This window comes from Solanum lycopersicum, chromosome 12 (genome assembly GCF_036512215.1).
Source record: "Solanum lycopersicum chromosome 12, SLM_r2.1".
Classification (NCBI taxonomy): domain Eukaryota; kingdom Viridiplantae; phylum Streptophyta; class Magnoliopsida; order Solanales; family Solanaceae; genus Solanum; species Solanum lycopersicum.
The window spans coordinates 59,701,972-59,720,766 of record NC_090811.1 but is presented as its reverse complement, the minus strand read 5'-3'; the positions used below and the strand labels follow the sequence as shown (position 1 = coordinate 59,720,766).

The window sequence follows — 18,795 nt, the reverse complement described above, 5'->3', positions numbered from 1 at the left end:
TATTCAAAATTAGATTACCTAAATCAATGAGATTCTGATGTAAATCCTCTGTATTAATTTTTTCATTTTGAAAAAAATATAAGTGAAAGAATCTGAAAGGAGAGAAGGAAGAGTAAAAATGAAAATAAGCGGAAATGGATATTTTTTAAACAAGGAAAACTGAGGTTGGTGGAGTAATATTTTTAAAGTCTAACTGTTTTCAATAAATAAATTGATAATTTTACTTAGTTCCATAATTTTCTCTAATTTTAATTATAAATTTTATATAAAATAGTGAACTATTAATTCAAATTAAATGCTATAACTACAGTTTGAATTAGTTGTAACTCGTAGCAAACTGTTGTCATTTCGGCTCTCTCTATGAATTTCTCGCTCGTCACTCTCATTTCTCATTGGGTAGTGTCTCTTCACCTCTCTCACTTTATACCAACACAAAAGTATAAAATCCGTTTGTGTTTCAAAGTGAGAGAAAATTGTATATACATATCTTTTCGTTCCCCTCTCCCAGATCTCGCTCACCATCCTCTCAGAGCTCGCTCGCCATTCTCAATCGTCTATCTCACTTTATACAAACACAAATGTATAAATTGCATTTTTTTTTGTATAAAGCGAGAAAAAATCGTATAGACAAATACAAATGTATATATTTTCGTTGTACTCACTTGTAATTATACAAATACAAATCTTCCGCTGCTCAATTTTCTTTTGTCTTTCTCGCTTATACAAACATATATTATACAATTGATTCTTTGTATATCTATATTGAAACAGATTATACAATTGTTTTTTGTATATGTATAGCGAAATACACATATTAATAGTCATAACAAACATAATGTTTGTTATGGAGCGCAATTTATATAAGCTATAATTATAATATATCAATATAATTTTAATATTTAGCATATAATTTTTATATTTGCTAAATATAAAAATTGAGCAAAATTTAAATAATTTGATGACTGACTAACTTTTTTTATATAAAGACATGTAATATAAGACATAATTGTCCCAAAAGACCAAGATGTTAATTAGGAAGCTCAGCAGCCAGTCTTGCCCTTAAATCTTTTCGAAGTATTTTGCCTGATGGAGATTTAGGAATCACATCCACAAAAAATATCCTCTTTATTCTCTTATAAAATATCACCTAAAAATAAATAAATAAAAAGGTTAGCATAATAAAAATCACAGTCTAATGAATATTGCTTTTTAAATACTTTATATATATATAAATAATTTACATTTTTTAAAATTTAGTATAGAAAGTATTATCTATGTTTAAAAGGGAACGGTTGATTTTGAAATACTATGAAAAACTATTGAATATTTGCAAAGGTAAATTAGACATCTATCTTCTAATAATTTTGAGATAAAAAGTTATTGTATATTTTTAAAATATTAAGAAGTACTTGAAAACAATTAAAATAGAAAAAAATATTTTAAAATTTCCTAATCAAAGCAAAGTTATTTACTCGAAAAAAGTAATTATATCTTTTAAAAATATTAAGAAGTACTTAAAAAAAATTAAAATGGAAAAACATATTTTAAAATTTCCTAATCAAAGCAAAGTTATTTAACTTCTGATCCAAAAACTTTTTCATTTTGACAAACTGAACTTGTTTCCGAAATATTTGACACTTTTGAAGAATAAGTGTTTTACATAGATTTATTCTTATTGTACTAATTAGTGGCTTAATTAATAATTGAGTTGTTTAAAGAGACATATATAAAAGGTAATTTTGATGCTTTTCTGATTATCATTATTTTGACTTTGTTGGGAGGTCAAAAATCTTTACTATGAGTAAAAAATATATTTTTTGAAAAATTAAAGTGTTTGATTAATCTGTTAAATTGATTTTAAATAAAAGTAGAAGTAATTTTCTATTGTTAGAAAGTAGTTAAATTTTCTTCTTCTTAAAAAAAAAAGCAAACATAGAAGTAAAAAATTATTTATTTTAAGACCAAATTATACATGTCATTTATACATATTTATTAATATATTTCGTATATTTTTTTTTGTATATTTTTGTGGTGGGATATAATTTGGCGAAATAATTATAAATTTATTTTGCTTAACATTTTTAATTATATTTAAATCATCATATTAATATTACAACAATATCTAATTTGTTTTTTTATCCATCTAGAGATAATATTGATTGAAAATTTGATTATGTACATTTTAGTTTAATAATAATTTAACTAATAGATTTATAATAAATATTTAAGATATTTTTTTATAACTAATCTTAATATTAAAAGTGCATTGATATTTGTTTTTTTTTTCATAATTTGACTTTCAAAAATACTTTTAAACAAAAAAAATTACTCAAACACAATTTGATTATTTAAAAACATTTTTCAAATGAATAAACCAAACATAAATTACTTTTTTCAAAAACACTTTTCATATGAATAAACTAAACACAATTTACTTTTTTCAAAAAATATTTTTTATCAAAAGCTATTTTGAAAAATACTTTTAAAAATAAACAGTCGTAGCAGCAATACCAAACAAGCTCTATAAGGGAATGGAAATGGAGAAGAACCAAGAATTTAATTTTTAAAAATGAATAATACTCACCTGCTTAGAGATGAAATCCTTGATTTCATCCTCAGTAATGATGGATCCATTTGATCTAACAACAAAAGCCACTGGAACTTCTCCTGTTTGCTCATCTTTCATGCTGTCAAAATAAATAATCATGAATTTTTTTTGGCTTTTTCACCGTTCAAAATAATTAAATAATTTAATTTTCATATTTGTTCGATATCTTTTAGAAGCTAAAATGCATTACTTGCAAAGTTATATTTATAATTTCATAAAAAGACAATACTGAGAAGTATGATTAAAATTATGTCCTAAATATTTTTCTTAATAAGTATTCACAGTGCAATATGTTTCATAAATTCAGTTAGTATAAAACTGGAAGAGTCGAATTTAGTGAGACTTATGATACAACAGCAACATCTGAAATACTAAAAAGATTAAGATTTAGTGAGACTTACGATACAACAGCAGCATCTGAAATATTAGAAAGATTAAGAAGAAGTGCTTCAAGCTCAGCAGGTGCTACTTGAAATCCTTTATATTTTATCAATTCCTTTAATCGATCCACAATAAAAAGCTCATCATCATCGTCAATATAGCCTATATCACCACTATGTAACCATCCTTCTTTATCTATTGTTCTTTTAGTTGCCTCAGGATCATTTAAATAACCTACATTAATTAAGAAGAAAAAGTTACACATTTAGGATAAAAAGTTAAATGAAATTTGAATGGCGTTTAATCATATACTTAAAAAAAAAACTCAAAAATTCTCATATATTTTAAAAGAACTCAAAAATTCTTACTCCACTTAACTTTTTGCCCACTCATGATGTTTTGCTTGTGTCACCACTTCTTCTATATCACTATTAATTAATGGACAACCCACTCAATTCTTTCATTCCTCTAGTGGTATTCGAAAGGTGATCCCTTATTCATCATTTGTATGAAAGTTTTATCGCATTTTATTTATATCTAATTTAATTTATTCATCGATATATCAAATTATCTTGAATAGGATCGTGGCTTTCTCATATGTCTATTTCGTTCTTCTAGGACAAGTGAATACAATCACCTCTTCTATAATTATTTCCATTTTTGACACTTTCAAGCATCGCTTTGGACAAAAAAAAATTAATTTATCAAATCCAAACTTCTTTTTCTCCATAAATTTCACATTACATTACATAGAGGAATATAATGTACAAAGAAAGGTCTATTATTTGAGCTAAATTAGAACGTCTTTTACCACTTAATTGAAAAGACAAGTCTACTTTCCTTAAATTGAACATCTAATTATTTTCTATTCATAATTAATTGTCATTGAATATTGAAAAAGTTTATTTTTAGTCACGTTATATGAGTTATGCTCATAACGTGTGGTATTAAGAATTAATCACTCACCTCTCAAGACATGGCTTGCACATTATTTAACTTGTTTTCTAACTTTTTGAGAGAAATATATGTTGATGAAAATGGATATTAAATTACAAATATGTTGACTTTAGATGATAAATATGGGTTAAGACTATTTTACCTAATTCAACTCATATTCACATGATAAATTATAATTTTATTTTTTTAGCTGATTTAATTCTTTTTTAATCCACTCAAATTCAATTTAATTCGTTTACTTGTCAATCACTAGTTTAAAAAAAAAAAGTGCCTACACAAATTGTATGTCTATTTGAGGACAATTATGGAGTTATGGAGGACAACTAGGTAGGCATTTATTTTATAATTATTTACTCACACAAGCTTGCTGTTGCTAATTTTGTATTTGAAGAAGTTCTATTACATGCATTTTTGTCATATAATATTAATTTGACCAACTAAATGCTTGGATAGAAATTAAATGTACTTTATCATATGTCAATATAATATGATTTTAGTAGGATTAGCTAAATCCACAACAATAGTATACTTCTGATTTGTTTTATAATATAACACTATAAAGTCATTAGAAGTGCAAATAATTGATTGATTATATATCAACTTTGATTAGGCAACTTGGATATGATATAACAGATGTTTTCTTATAGTTATGTTTATATAAAAATTCTTTATATTGTCATGTATCAATCAACCTATATAATTATATTTAATTTAAATCATAAGTTAGTTAAAACAATGATCACAATTATTATATGATACATTATTCTACGTGCATGCCACAATTGTTGCATTTATGTAAAGAAAATTGAGGTTAAAAGTGTGCAATTAATAATTAATATAAAACTAACCTTTCATAATTTGGTCACCTCTAATGCAAATTTCTCCGGGTTTATTTCGAGGAAGAGAAATACCAGTATCTGGATCCACAATTTTCATCTCAGCATTCCTTATTACTGTGCCACATGCCCCTGATTTTATCTCAAAAGGTTCTTTTGCAAATGCTAAGCACATTGTTATAGGTGCACCGGCCTCCGTCATTCCATAACCCTATTCAATTAAGAGTTTAAATTTTATACACACGGATATTTACCATTCACATAGCTTTGAATATACTTGTGAATCTACTTTGATAAAGTAATAAAATTTTAACTTAGCTATTTTGTTAATATATATAATCAAGTTATTAAATTGTATGAAAACGATAGTTGTTCATTTTACTTTTTTTTAGTATAGCCCTTATCTAGTTTGGGAGAAAAAAAAGAAGAGGATAACCATTTTCTTAGGGGAGGAAAAAAGGAAAGAATGATAACCCCTTTCCACCAACATTTTCAAGAATAGACGTTTACCTAATATCATATATATATCTAATAAGTATCCAAAGATAATAAAAAATATTTAGGTAAGAAGTCCCTCCATTTTAATCGACCCTATCTATTAGTTTCACAAAAAGCAACGAAGAAAAAATCGTGTATAATTGGTTTGACATCAATTTTCCTTTTTTTTAAAAAAATTGATCTAGTCCATCAATTTGAGAACCCCAAACATTTGGACAACACATATTCAACTTGTGGATTTTTAATCTTAAAAGAACGATAACACAAACACCTGATAAATAATAGATATTGAATTCGGAAAATGATGATAGTTTAAGAGTTATTTAAACTAATAATGAAAGTAACTTTTTCCTTTTTACCTTATAAAATAAGGATGTAATGATAATCTTACCTGACCAAGTTTAGCATTAGGAAATTTAATTCCAACTACCTCTTCAAGCTTCTTTCCTAATGGTGCTGCCCCAGAAATGACTATCCTTACTGATGAAAGGTCATAATTATCAACTACTTGACTTTTAGCAATAGCCAAAATTATAGGTGGTACAAAAGGTCCAATTGTGACTTTGTACTTTTGTACCAATTCCAAGCATGTAACAACATCAAATTTCTTCATAAGCAAGATTGTTGCTCCAACTCTTAATCCACAAAGTAGGACAGAATCCAAGGCATAAATGTGAAATAAAGGTGAGATACAAAGTATCACATCTTCACTATGAAAAAACAAAGTTGGATTTTCACCATCAACTTGTTGTGCCACACTAGTGACTAGTCCCTTGTGTGTCAACATGACCCCTTTTGGTAACCCCGTGGTCCCCGATGAGTATGGTAATGCCACCACATCATCCGGATGGATTTCCATCTCAGGCAGGTGGTCATGTTTAGAGGTGAATCCAGAATTTGAAATCAGGTCTGAGAAATGTAAGTAGCCCTCAGACGATGAGTGGCCATCAATGCAAATGACCTTCACATCATTCTCAAATGCATAGTGCTTCACTTTGTTGAAATTACATTCTTGTGTGATAATGAGCTTGGCATTTGAGGCTTTGGCTTGTTTCATCACCTCTACTTGTGTAAACAAAGGGTTTGCCATTGTGGAAATAGCTCCAATATATGATGCACCTATGAAGGAATTAGAATCATTTCATTTCTTTAGAATCGCATTAAAATAACTAGCAACATCCCTGTTTATAATATTATGAAATCTATTTTGATACGAATCAATACTAACCTAAGAAGGTGAATACAAATTCAGGTGAATTAGGCAAGAGGATCATTATTGTATCCTTTTGTTGAACCCCTAACTTGTTAAGACCAATTGCAACTTTTCTTGAAGTGAGCTCAACATCAGCATATGTGTAAATTTGATCATTGGATCCATTGATCAAACATGGACGATTATTGAATTGTGAAATGTTTTGGAAGCAATAAGTATGTAAAGGAAGATGATTTGGGATAATAATATCAGGGAGTTTTGATTTAAAAATTATGTCTCCTACTTGATTTGGATCCATCTTCACTTTCAACTTGAAAAAATTGAAGAAATAGACTTTGAGATAAAAGGGTATAAGGATTTGTTGAAAGATGAAATGTTCATATTTATAGGGATGTGTAATGGAAACACCTTATTTAACTTTATTTGGAGTAGCCACTAAATCATATTAAAATATATTTTATTAAATTAAATACTAATTGTATGGAGATCAACTATCTCTCTTTGTAACTGCCTATGTTGAACATAAAACAAGCATGAATTGAAGACTCAAAAATACTGACTCTCCCTGTTTCTTTTTAGTTGTTATATTGCGTTTTTTCAAAAATAAATCTGGCTAAATTATAAAGATAAATTTAATTACATTAATTAATCAATTTGATCTAATTTTCAATGCAAATCAGTTTCATAAATTCAATTTTTTAAAATAAAATTTTAGATATTCAATAACTATATGAAAAGTAATATAATTGTAATCTTTTCCATATCAATATGAGAAAAAAATGCATCTTAAAATATTAGTCAAAATTTAAGTTTTTGACTCTCACTAGTCAAAATTTAAATCTTTAACTCTCGAAAAGGAAAATATGACAACTAAACAGAAATGAAAGGAGTAATAAGTAATCTATTTGTCCTAAATACGGAGTATAATTAAAAGTAACTTTTCTATTTGAAATTTGTGGATTAAAATAAATTATAGATATTTGTATAATTATAAAGAGATAATGGTCAAAAACATACGTGGCATATTACTTTTTTATGAATTTCACATCTCAACTATTTGTTATTCTTTTTATCTATCTTAATTATCACTATCTATGTATTAAAACATAGATAATTTTTTGGAGTACTAGTTAAATATATAGATAGTGATAGTTTAGGTAAGGGAACAATGAATAGTTGAAGTATTTATAGTTCGGGTATTATTTTTTCTTAGGTCATTAACGAAAATATATATTATCTCATTAAGATAATATGAGAAGTTTCAAGTTAAATAATTATTACATATAAAAAAAAATCATTCTTTTTTAGATCGATAGAACAAAGAAGTGTCAATTAAGTAACCAATTACATTTCTCCTCTCTCTGACATTTTATGTATTTTAATTTGACTGAATGCGAACGCTACTTTAACTAAGAATATGTATAATAACATCAAATGCCCTTTTGACTAAGCATGTGATTTAAAGGGTATTATGATTATTATCATAACTGCACTAATTTAAAAACTATTTAGCATCGAGTGTGTACATAAATTTGTACATTTAGACTTATTAACAAGGGATTTTCAAATTTCACCAACCACTTTGACTTGCCGGAATTGGATTGACGTTGACCGGTTGTCGATGGGCAACTATTTCACCTACACTTTCTCTTTCATATATTAATTGTCATATTTCTTTTTCAAGATTAATTTTTAAAGTTAACGCGAGTTAAATTAATCATTCAACATTTTAAACATACAATTTTGATATTAAAAAGTTATATAAAAAATAATATGATATTCATATATATTGAACAAATATATCTTAAAATATTGCATCAAAGTTAATTTAATTTGACATTAGGTAAACTTAATGATTCTTTTGTAATAAATAATTTTTTAATATATTGGTGTAATCAAATAGAAGTTGAGATTGACCATCCGTTTAATTACCCCAATTTTCAACTATTTGAATGGTTCCTTTTAAATTAGACGTTTAATGCCGCAAATTATCTTTCACTTCAAAATTCTTTATTCCAAGTCTATGTCACCTCCTTCCACTAACATTTGAACTACTACTTTTTATTTAATTTTTGTTGTTCATGATTAGCATTATGTCCATGCTCCACCTCCAATATTCCACTACCATCAATATAATAGGTTGTCAACTTCATTTTCAATCCAAAAGTTCTATTTTGGGATAATCTTAATTAGAAATTTATTACGAACTATATTATATGGATATCCACACACACACACACATATATATATATATATATATACTAGATATCATGTGTTCGCGCCAGCGCAGGCCTAACGTATGTTAGTTTTTTTTCTTTCAATTTATGTGACACAAATGAAATTTGAAAAGTGAACTAAATTATTTATGTGTTTATAAAAAAATATTTTAAATTGTTAATCGATGTACCTTTTATGTTATTTTCGAATAATATATGTTAATCCATCTGTTTTTATTTTATTTGATACAAGTGATTTTAGGAAAGTAAACGAAATTTTTATATGATTCTTACATATTTTTTGTTGTCATTTTACTGTGATCCATAATACTTTTTAGTTCTTACGTTATTTTCAAACAATATATACAACTTTTTTTTGTTTCGATAAAATAAGGGAGTCAACCAAGTTTCATTATGTTTTCCTAAAAATATCTTCAATTGTTACATTGCGTTTTTAACCTTCTTTTTTTAATGTAATTTTTAAATATGTAACAAATTAGTAAGTAGAACAAAGAATTAAAGTTTTCAAATCATTATCTATATTAAAATGTTCAAATCTTTTATACTCCACATATATGCACAAATTAATATAAGGAAGTCAAATAATTTTAAAAAATAATAATAATATATGAAAGCTCATCTCAATAATAACACATAAAAAATGAAAAAATAACAAAAATGAGGTAATGCTAGTAATAATAACTAAAGATGTTCCTAGAACTATTTAAGTTTCTTGTTATCATTCTTGGTAGATTTTTGCTTGCATGAAGTTACATTTTTTCCTTTGATCATCATTCACTTCATATATAGAAAGATGTTTCTAGAATTATTTATGGGCAAAGGACAAAAATTACATACTTTTAAGGCAAAATTACCATTTGTCCCTTATAAGTTTATAATTACTAAAATTCCTCAAATAATACAATAATATAAGTGCTGATACATTAATTTGATACGCGAGTTACATTAATCGTTAAGTAAGATACATTACATTTTATATATGATACACTAATCTGATGTACATTTTATACATGATATATTAATTTGATGCGCGAGATATATTAATCTAATGCACCAGATACATTATTTGATGCGCGAGATACATTAATTTGATGCGATGTACATTAATAAATGAGGGATTTTGGGGATTTGTAAAACTAATAGGGGATAATGGTTATAAGAGAACATATGAGATTTTTGTCATTTATCCATTATATTCTTGATAGATTTTTTTTAGAATGAAATTACATTTTTATTCTTGGTCATCTTTAATACAAATATATCATCCTATTCATTTTTATTTGTAAAATTACTTTTTAACATCTTTTTCTTTAATTTCAATCTAATATATATATATATATATTAATTTTACCACACTAATTTATTTTCAAATATATTATTAGAGGCAAAATAAAGATTGAAATAATTAATTCATGATATTATTGTATAAAAAGTAGGCTTTTTTTTATAAGCATAATGAATATCATAATAAATCACAAAAGAAAAGAAAAATAAAGTGAAGCAATAACAAAATAAGTTAGTGGTAATAACAATAACTTAAGATGTTTCTAGAACTATTTAATATTTTTGTTATCATTCTTGGTAAATTTTTGTTAGTGTGAAATTACATTTTTGCCCTTGATCATTATTCACTTCATAATAGAAAGATAGTTTTAGAATTATTTATTATCTTTTTTCATAGATTTTATCGTGAAATTACATTTTTGCCCTTGGTCATCATTCCACTTCACTCTTCTATATAATAGAAATATATATATACACACACATCATTGTGTATATCAATATTCACATCTTCACTATTTCTTCATTGATTTTCAACTCCATAATCTTTTCTATATTACAGGGGTTTATGATCTCTTTTGATTAGGGTTGTCTTAAAAAAATCGAGGTCAAAAGTCAAGTTTCGTAAAAAGATATTAATTTTTTTAAAATCTAGTTGACATATATAAATTGAATGACTATAACATATCAAATGTAATTCAAAAAATGAGATTTGTGGAGGGTAGGATATACACAAACCTTATGAAGTAAGAATGGAGACATGCAAATTTCAATTAACGATATCGATATAGCATTGTTTTGTTTTATTATAATGATAACTTATTTCAATGTTAGAAATTTTAAGAAAACATCAAAAAAGGATTTACTCTTTTTGTAACAGACAACGATAGATTTTGTGAAATGCAGAATATTTGACAGTTTAAGAGACTTCTGAATTTTTAATGATAAGATAATCGATTGAATAGTAAGCATCTATTACTTCCAATCATGAGATTGTGAGTTTGAACCACCAAAAAATAAAAAAGGTGGAAACTTCTAGGGAGAGATGTAAAAGAAAGAGATAAGTGTCAAAAACTCACATGAACTATTCACTTTTTTTTTTCATACCTTAACTATGAGAATGTGAGTTTGATACATAAACTATCACTTTTTAGTTTGAGAAGCATACTTTAGTAGTGTGTGTAATGCACTCTTTCTCTCTTTTATTTGAAAAAATCTTGACACATGACATTCCTCATAGATAAAATACTTCACCATCACAAAATTAAATAATAAACTATTAATATTAATTAAAAATTAAAGATTAAAGTATTACTATTCATATAAAAAAATTAAATGATTTTTCTTACCTCACTCTACCACCTCCTCCACGTGCCTCCCCCATTCCCCCCGATAACCCCCTCCTTTTTTAAAAAATCATACTTCATCTTCCCCCCTTCCCGAAAAAAATTGATACTGTTTTATTTTTACAGAAATAAAAGTTCTACCATCCTTTTTAATATTCCGCTTCTAATTTTTATTTTATTACGTTTTTTCTCGTTTTCGTGTTTTAAATATTGTAACGACCTATTTAGTCGTTTTGAGCAGCAGATTTTATTTTTGGAAAAACTGGCTGAGACGACGGAACCCACGACGGACCGTCATGGGCACGACGGACCGTCGAGGGGGTCTCGTTCCAAAACACTTAGAATTCTGAAATTTGGGTACTGAAATCGACTCTCTGAACTTCGTGACGAAGTGGCAGGACGGACCGTCACAGGCATGACGGACCGTCACAGGCCCTTCAGTAAATTTCAGTCTCTGAACTTTACGACGACCCAGCAGGACGGACCGTCGCAGGCACGACGGCCCGTCACAGGCACGATGACCCGTCATAGGCTGCGGAATCCCAGGCTGGGTCGGATTTCTTTAAATGTTTTAAGGGACGTTTTGGACTATTCCTGCTATAATTATAAATTTAGTGGGTTAATGTTAATAATTTAACTACTTGAGGGTTAAAAGAGATAACCTTGAATTAATTAATGGGTTAATTCACCATCTTTTATACTTAATTATATGCTAATTAGGGTAAAAGAAAGAGGGTTGGAATAAGAATAAGAAAAGAATAGAAAGAGAGGGAGAGAACGATCGAAAGAAGAGGAAAACGAAGAGGAAACAAAGCTTTGGGAAATTGCTTGACAGATCACGAATCGTCGGTGGAGGTAGGTTATGGTTTTTATGTTATTCGTAGTAGACTCTTAATAGCGAATCATATGTGTTGGGTAGTATTATGAAACCTTCTATATGCTTAATTGTGTGCTTACATGATGTGATTATATAATTGTGATGAATAAGCATGATGAGTCTATTGAATCTCTAATCCTAAATTTACTTTGTTAATGATGATGTCTTGGTATAAGAGAAGTATTGATGAACTAAACTAATGAGATTGATGATGCCTTGGCATAAGAGAAGACTTGATGAACTAAAGTAATGAGATTGATGATGCCTTGGTATAAAAGAAGGCTTGATGAATGAATAGAATGAGATAAGTGGAGCGGGTGTCACGAACCGACACGTAGAATTAGGGGATCGGGTGTCACGAACCGACATGTAGAATTAGGGGATCGGGTGTCACGTACCGACACGTAGAATTAGGGGATCGGATGTCACGAACTGACACATAGAATTAGGGGATCGGGTGTCACGAACCGACACGTAGAATTAGGGGATCGGAGTGTCACGCACCGACACAAGAGGAATAAAGATAATGAATCTTGAAAGATGTTAATATACTCAATTTAATGAACCTAATTCCCAAATGAGTATGGTGGGGAGGCGTGAGTCCTCATTAATGTGCTTGGTGTTGTGACCAAGGGTTATGGTAATTGTAAATGCCGCATGTTGAGTATTGGAGTTGATTTTATGATATTATCTGATATCTACTGTTTTCTATTTTGAGTTGGCCGATGATATCTACTCAATACTTGTGTTTGTACTGACCCCTACTTGTATGTTTCTTTCTTTGTTATTTGTGGAGTACAGCGAACGTACCGTCGTCCTCAATTCAACCGCAACTCTAGCCAGTCTTCATTACACCGGATTTCAGGGTGAGCTAATGCTTCTATGCTTGGACTGGATCTTCCTCTTCATGTCTTGATGCCTCGAACTTCCGACATGAACTAGCTTTTTACTTATTTTAGCTTCTTAGATACTCTTAGATTAGAAATTTGAGGATAGATGTTCTTGTGATGATGACTTCCAGATTTTGGGGATAATAATAAGTATTGAGTTTTAGAAGTTATTTATTGATTTTGTTAACGAGTTTTAAGTCTTCCGCATTGTTTTCTATTTATTATGTTTGAACGTTGAGGTTTAGATTGGTTGGTTCGCTCACATAGGAGGATAAATGTGGGTGCCACTCACGACACGTTTTGGATCGTGACAAACTTGGTATCAGAGCATTAGGTTCGTTGGTCTCATCACACAAGAACGAGTCTAGTAGAGTCTTAAGGAACGGTAGGGGGACGCCTTTACTTTTCTTTGAGAGGCTATAAGACTTTAGGAAAATTCCATTCTTTCTTTCTTTCGTGCTATTACTTGAATCCAATTGGTATCTAGGTGATACAAATTGGTATCTGACTATCTTCACTCTATTTCGCAGATGGTTAGAACTACAGCACACACCGCGCCAACACCAACACCGGCAAGACAAGAAGCATCTGAGCCAGCCACTGGGGCTGTAGCTCGAAGAGGAGTAGTGACAAGAGGCCGTGGAAGAGGTCGTGGGAGGACGCCCTCTAGAGGAAGAGGACGAGCACCTAGACCATCTGGTACTAGGGCGGTGACTCCTCCACTAACTGAGGAACTGGTAAGAGAGGGTGAGGATGGGGAGAATGAACAAGTGCAGAATGAGGAATTGCCACCCCAACCTACCCCAGAGATGATCAATTAGGTTCTTGCTTATCTTAGCGGGTTATCTGATTAGGGCCAGACACCTCCAGTGTTTTCTGCACCAACACCTCCGATTCCGGAGGTACAACATGCAGCTACTGTGGCTCCCCGCATGGATGCCTCAGTGGAAATAGGCACGTTTCCTCGTCTCACTACAGGGCCTACAATGACAAATGATCAGCATGAACTTTTCAGTAAGTTCTTGAAATTGAAACCTCCAGTCTTTAAGGGTGCTGAATCTGAGGATGCCTACGATTTTCTAGTTTACTGTCATGAGCTACTACATAAGATGGGTATAGTAGAACGGTTTGGTGTTGAGTTTGTGACTTATCAATTTCAAGGAAACGCCAAAATGTGGTGGCGGTCACATATTGAGTGTCAACCGACAGAGGCACCACCTATGACTTGGGCATCATTCTCTGGCTTGTTTATGGAGAAGTATATTCCCCGGACTTTGAGGGATAGGAAAAGAGATGAGTTCTTGAGCCTAGAGCAAGGTAGGATGTCGGTTACTGCATATGAGGCTAAGTTTCGTGCGTTATCCAGGTATGCCACCTAACTTTGTTTCAGTCCACAAGAGCGGATTCGCCGTTTTGTGAAGGGGTTGAGGTCAGAATTGCGGATTTCAGCCTTAGAGGTAGTGGCTACGGCAAAATCCTTTCAAGAAGTGGTAGACTTCGTGATAGAGGTGGAAGGAGTGAAGCAAGATGACTTCACCATGGCATCGACATCAAAAAGGTTTCAAAAGGGAGGTGAGTTTAATTGTTCTTACTCTAGAGGACAGGGTTCAGGAGGTTACTCAGTCCGACAAATTCAGTCTTCACTACAGACTGTAGTTGGGGGTCCACCTCAGACCGGTCAACACTTCTCTGAGAGACTTATGCTTGACTCCAGAGAGTGTTATGGATGTGGGGAGACTGGACATATTAGGAGGAATTTTCCAAAACAGAGTTATAGACCCCCAATATCTAGAGGTAGAGGTGGCCATGGTAGAGGCCGTTATTCTGGAGGACGTGGTGGCCGAGGTAATGGTGGTCACCAAAACGGCTGGGGTGACGGACAAATGGGAACTACTGCAGCGCAACATGGTAGGGGCAACGGGCAAACAGGTGATAGGGCCAATTGTTACGCTTTTCCTGGGTGGTCAGAAGCGGAGACATTAGATGCTGTTATCACAGGTAATCTTTTGGTCTGTGATTGTATGGCTTCTGTATTATTTGATCCCGGCTCCACATTTTCATATGTATCTTCCTCATTTGCTACTGGTCTTAATTTACATTATGAATTGCTTGACATACCTATTCGTGTGTCTACTCCGGTGGGTGAGTCTGTGATAGTTGAAAAAGTATATAGGTCTTGTTTGGTGACTTTTGTGGGGAGCAATACTTATGTAGACTTGGTTATCTTAGAAATGGTTGATTTTGATGTAATTCTGGATATGACTTGGCTTTCTCCGAATTTTGCGATTTTAGATTGTAATGCTAAAATTGTAACGTTAGCCAAGCCTGGGACAGATCCGTTATTGTGGGAGGGTGACTACACTTCCAATCCGGTTCGTATCGTCTCCTTTCTTCGTGCTAAGAGAATGGTTAGTAAGGGTTGTTTAGCTTTCTTGGCACACCTCAGGGATGATACTACCCAAGTACCTTCAATCGAGTCGGTTGCGATAGTCCGTTAGTTTTTAGATGTTTTTCCTGCAGACCTTCCTGGTATGCCACCGGATAGAGATATTGACTTCTGCATCGATCTTGAACCGGGTACTCGCCCCATTTATATACCCCCTTATAGAAGGGCTCCCGCTGAGTTAAGAGAGTTAAAGGCCCAACTTCAAGAGTTGTTGAGCAAAGGCTTCATTAGACCAAGTGCATCTCCTTGGGGTGCTCCGGTGTTATTTGTGAAGAAGAAGGATGGGAGTTTTCGGATGTGCATAGACTACCGGCAGTTGAACAAGGTAACTATTAAGAACAAGTATCCCATTCCTCGCATTGATGACTTATTCGATCAGTTACAAGGTGCTTGTGTCTTCTCTAAGATTGACTTGAGATCCGGTTATCATCAGTTGAAAATACGGGCAACGGATGTGCCAAAGACTGCTTTTCGGACCAGGTATGGGCATTACGAATTTGTAGTGATGTCTTTTGGTCTTACGAATGCCCCTGCTGCTTTCATGAGCTTGATGAACGGGATTTTTAAGCCATATCTGGATCTCTTTGTGATCGTATTTATTGATGATATATTGGTATACTCAAAGAGGAAGAAGGAACATGAGGAGCACTTGAGAATTGTATTGGAAATGTTGAGGGAGAAAAAGCTTTATGCCAAATTCTCCAAGTGTGAGTTTTGGCTAGATGCAGTGTCCTTCTTGGGGCATGTGGTTTTTAAGGATGGGTGGTGGTGGATCCTTCTAAGATTGAGACAGTGAAGAATTGGGTAAGACCTACTAATGTGTCAGAAATAAGGAGATTTATTGGTCTAGCTAGCTATTACCGTCGATTTGTCAAGGGATTCTCTTCCATTGCTTCCCAATTGATGAACTTGACTAAGCAGAATGTTCCATTTGTATGGTAGGACGAATGTGAGGAAAGCTTTCAGAAACTCAAGACCTTGTTGACTACTGCACCAATCCTTACCCTGCCAGTGGAAGGTAAAAATTTCATTGTCTATTGTGATGCATCCTATTCGGGTTTGGGTGCAGTGCTAATGCAAGAGAAGAACGTAATTGCTTACGCTTCAAGGCAATTAAAGGTGCATCAACGTAATTATCCGACCCATGATTTGGAATTGGCTGTGGTAGTATTTGCATTAAAGCAATGGAGACATTATCTATATGGGGTTAAGTGTGAAGTATACACGGATCATCGTAGCCTACAGTATATCTTTACTCAAAAAGATTTGAATTTGAGACAGAGGAGATGGATGGAACTATTGAAGGACTACGATATCACTATCTTGTATCATCTGGGAAAGGCTAATGTTGTGGCAGACGCCTTAAGTAGAAAGGCAGGGAGCATGAGAAGTCTAGCTCACTTGCAAGTTTCTAGACGCCCATTGGCTAGAGAAGTTCAGACTCTGGCTAATAACTTTATGAGGCTAGAAGTAAATGAGAAGGGAGGATTTTTGGCCAGTGTGGAGGCAAGATCTTCTTTTCTTGACAAGATCAAGGGAAAACAGTTTGATGATGAGAAACTAGGCCAAATTCGGGATATGGTGTTGCGAGGAGAGGCTAAAGAAGCAATAATGGATGAGGAAGGTGTTTTGAGAATTAAGGGAAGGGTATGTGTGCCCCGTGTTGATGATTTGATCCACACTATTCTTACAGAGGCTTATAGTTTCAGATATTCTATACATCCTGGTGCAACCAAGATGTACCGTGACCTAAAGCAACACTTTTGGTGGAGTAGAATGAAGCGCGACATTGTTGATTTTGTTGCCAAATGTCCAAATTGTCAGCAAGTAAAGTATGAACACTAGAGGTCCGGAGGAACACTTCAGAGAATGCCCATCCCTGAATGGAAATGGGAGAGAATTGCAATGGACTTCGTGGTTGATCTTCCAAAGACAATGAGTAAGTATGACTCCATTTGGGTAATCGTTGATAGGTTAACTAAGTCTGCTCACTTCATTCCGGTCAAGGTGACCTACAATGTAGAGAAGTTAGCCAAAATTTGTATCTTAGAAATCGTTCGATTGCATGGAGTTCCACTCTCCATCATATCAGATAGAGGTACACAGTTTACTTCTAAGTTTTGGAGAATATTGCATGCTGAATTAGGTACTAGGTTGGACCTTAGTACTGCATTTCACCCTCAGACCGATGGTCAGTCTGAGCGAACGATTCAAGTGTTGGAGGATATGCTTCGTGCATGTGTGATAGAATTTGGTGGTCATTGGGATAACTTCTTACCCTTAGCGGAGTTTTCATACAATAATAGCTATCACTCAAGTATTGATATGTCTCCATTCGAAGCATTGTATGGGAGGAGATGTAGGTCTCCCATTGGTTGGTTTGATGCATTTGAGGTTAGACCTTGGGGTACTGACCTTTTGAGGGATTCATTGGAGAAAGTGAAATCTATTCAAGAAAAGCTTTTAGCGGCGCAAAGTAGGCAAAAGGAATATGCAGATCGAAAGGTTAGAGACTTGGAGTTTATGGAAGGTGAGCAAGTTTTGCTGAAGGTTTCGCCCATGAAAGGGGTGATGCGGTTTGGTAAAAGAGGTAAGCTAAGCCCAAGGTATATTGGACCATTTGAAGTACATAACCAAGTAGGGGAGGTGGCTTATGAATTAGCCTTGCCTCCAAGACTGTCCGGAGTGCATCCGGTGTTTCATGTGTCTATGTTGAAAAGATGTCATGGGGATGGAAACTACATTATCTTTTGGGATTCAGTTTTGCTTGATGAGAATTTGTCTTATGAGGAGGAACCTGTTGCTATTCTAGATAGAGAAGTTCACAAGTTAAGGTAAAGAGAGATTGCATCAATCAAAGTTCAATGGAATAATCGACCAGTTGAAGAAGCCACTTGGGAGAAGGAGGCAGATTTGCAAGAAAGATACCCACACCTGTTTACAGATTCAGGTACTCCTTTTCGCCCTTGTTTTTCTTCTTATGATCATTCGAGGACGAACGATGGGTAAATTGGTATCTATTGTAACGACCTGTTTAGTCATTTTGAGCAGCAGATTTTATTTCTGGAAAAACAGGCTGAGACGACGGAACCCTCGACGGACCGTCATGGGCACGACGGACCGTCGAGGGGGTCTCATTCCAAAACACTTAGAATTCTGAAATTTGGGTACTGAAATCGACTCTCAAAACTTCGTGACGAAGTGGCAGGACGGATCGTCACAGGC

General features: G+C 32.5%; 1 protein-coding gene across 1 annotated transcript; it reads right to left on the bottom strand.

The window, feature by feature from the left end:
• Positions 1-842: 842 nt before the first annotated feature.
• On the bottom strand, positions 843-6,896 carry LOC101245039 (4-coumarate--CoA ligase-like). The gene is made up of 6 exons (NM_001346847.1): positions 6,509-6,896; positions 5,672-6,399; positions 4,795-4,993; positions 3,010-3,223; positions 2,585-2,687; positions 843-1,147 (listed from the first exon to the last, which is right to left on the bottom strand). The coding sequence occupies exons 1-6, from the start codon at positions 6,789-6,791 to the stop codon at positions 1,028-1,030; spliced, it is 1,647 nt and encodes a 548-aa protein (NP_001333776.1). The 5' UTR covers positions 6,792-6,896; the 3' UTR covers positions 843-1,027.
• Between the last annotated feature and the right edge of the window lie 11,899 nt (positions 6,897-18,795).

Bases quoted from the DNA above. Each gene is read 5' to 3' on its own strand.
- LOC101245039 (NM_001346847.1), bottom strand. From the start codon at position 6,791: ATGGATCCAAATCAAGTAGGAGACATAATTTTTAAATCAAAACTCCCT. The intron at 6,400-6,508 runs GTTAGTATTGAT...ATTCCTTCATAG, and splicing joins ATTTGTATTCACCTTCTTAG to GTGCATCATATATTGGAGCT. The intron at 2,688-3,009 runs GTAAGTCTCACT...TTATTTTGACAG, and splicing joins TCAGATGCTGCTGTTGTATC to CATGAAAGATGAGCAAACAG.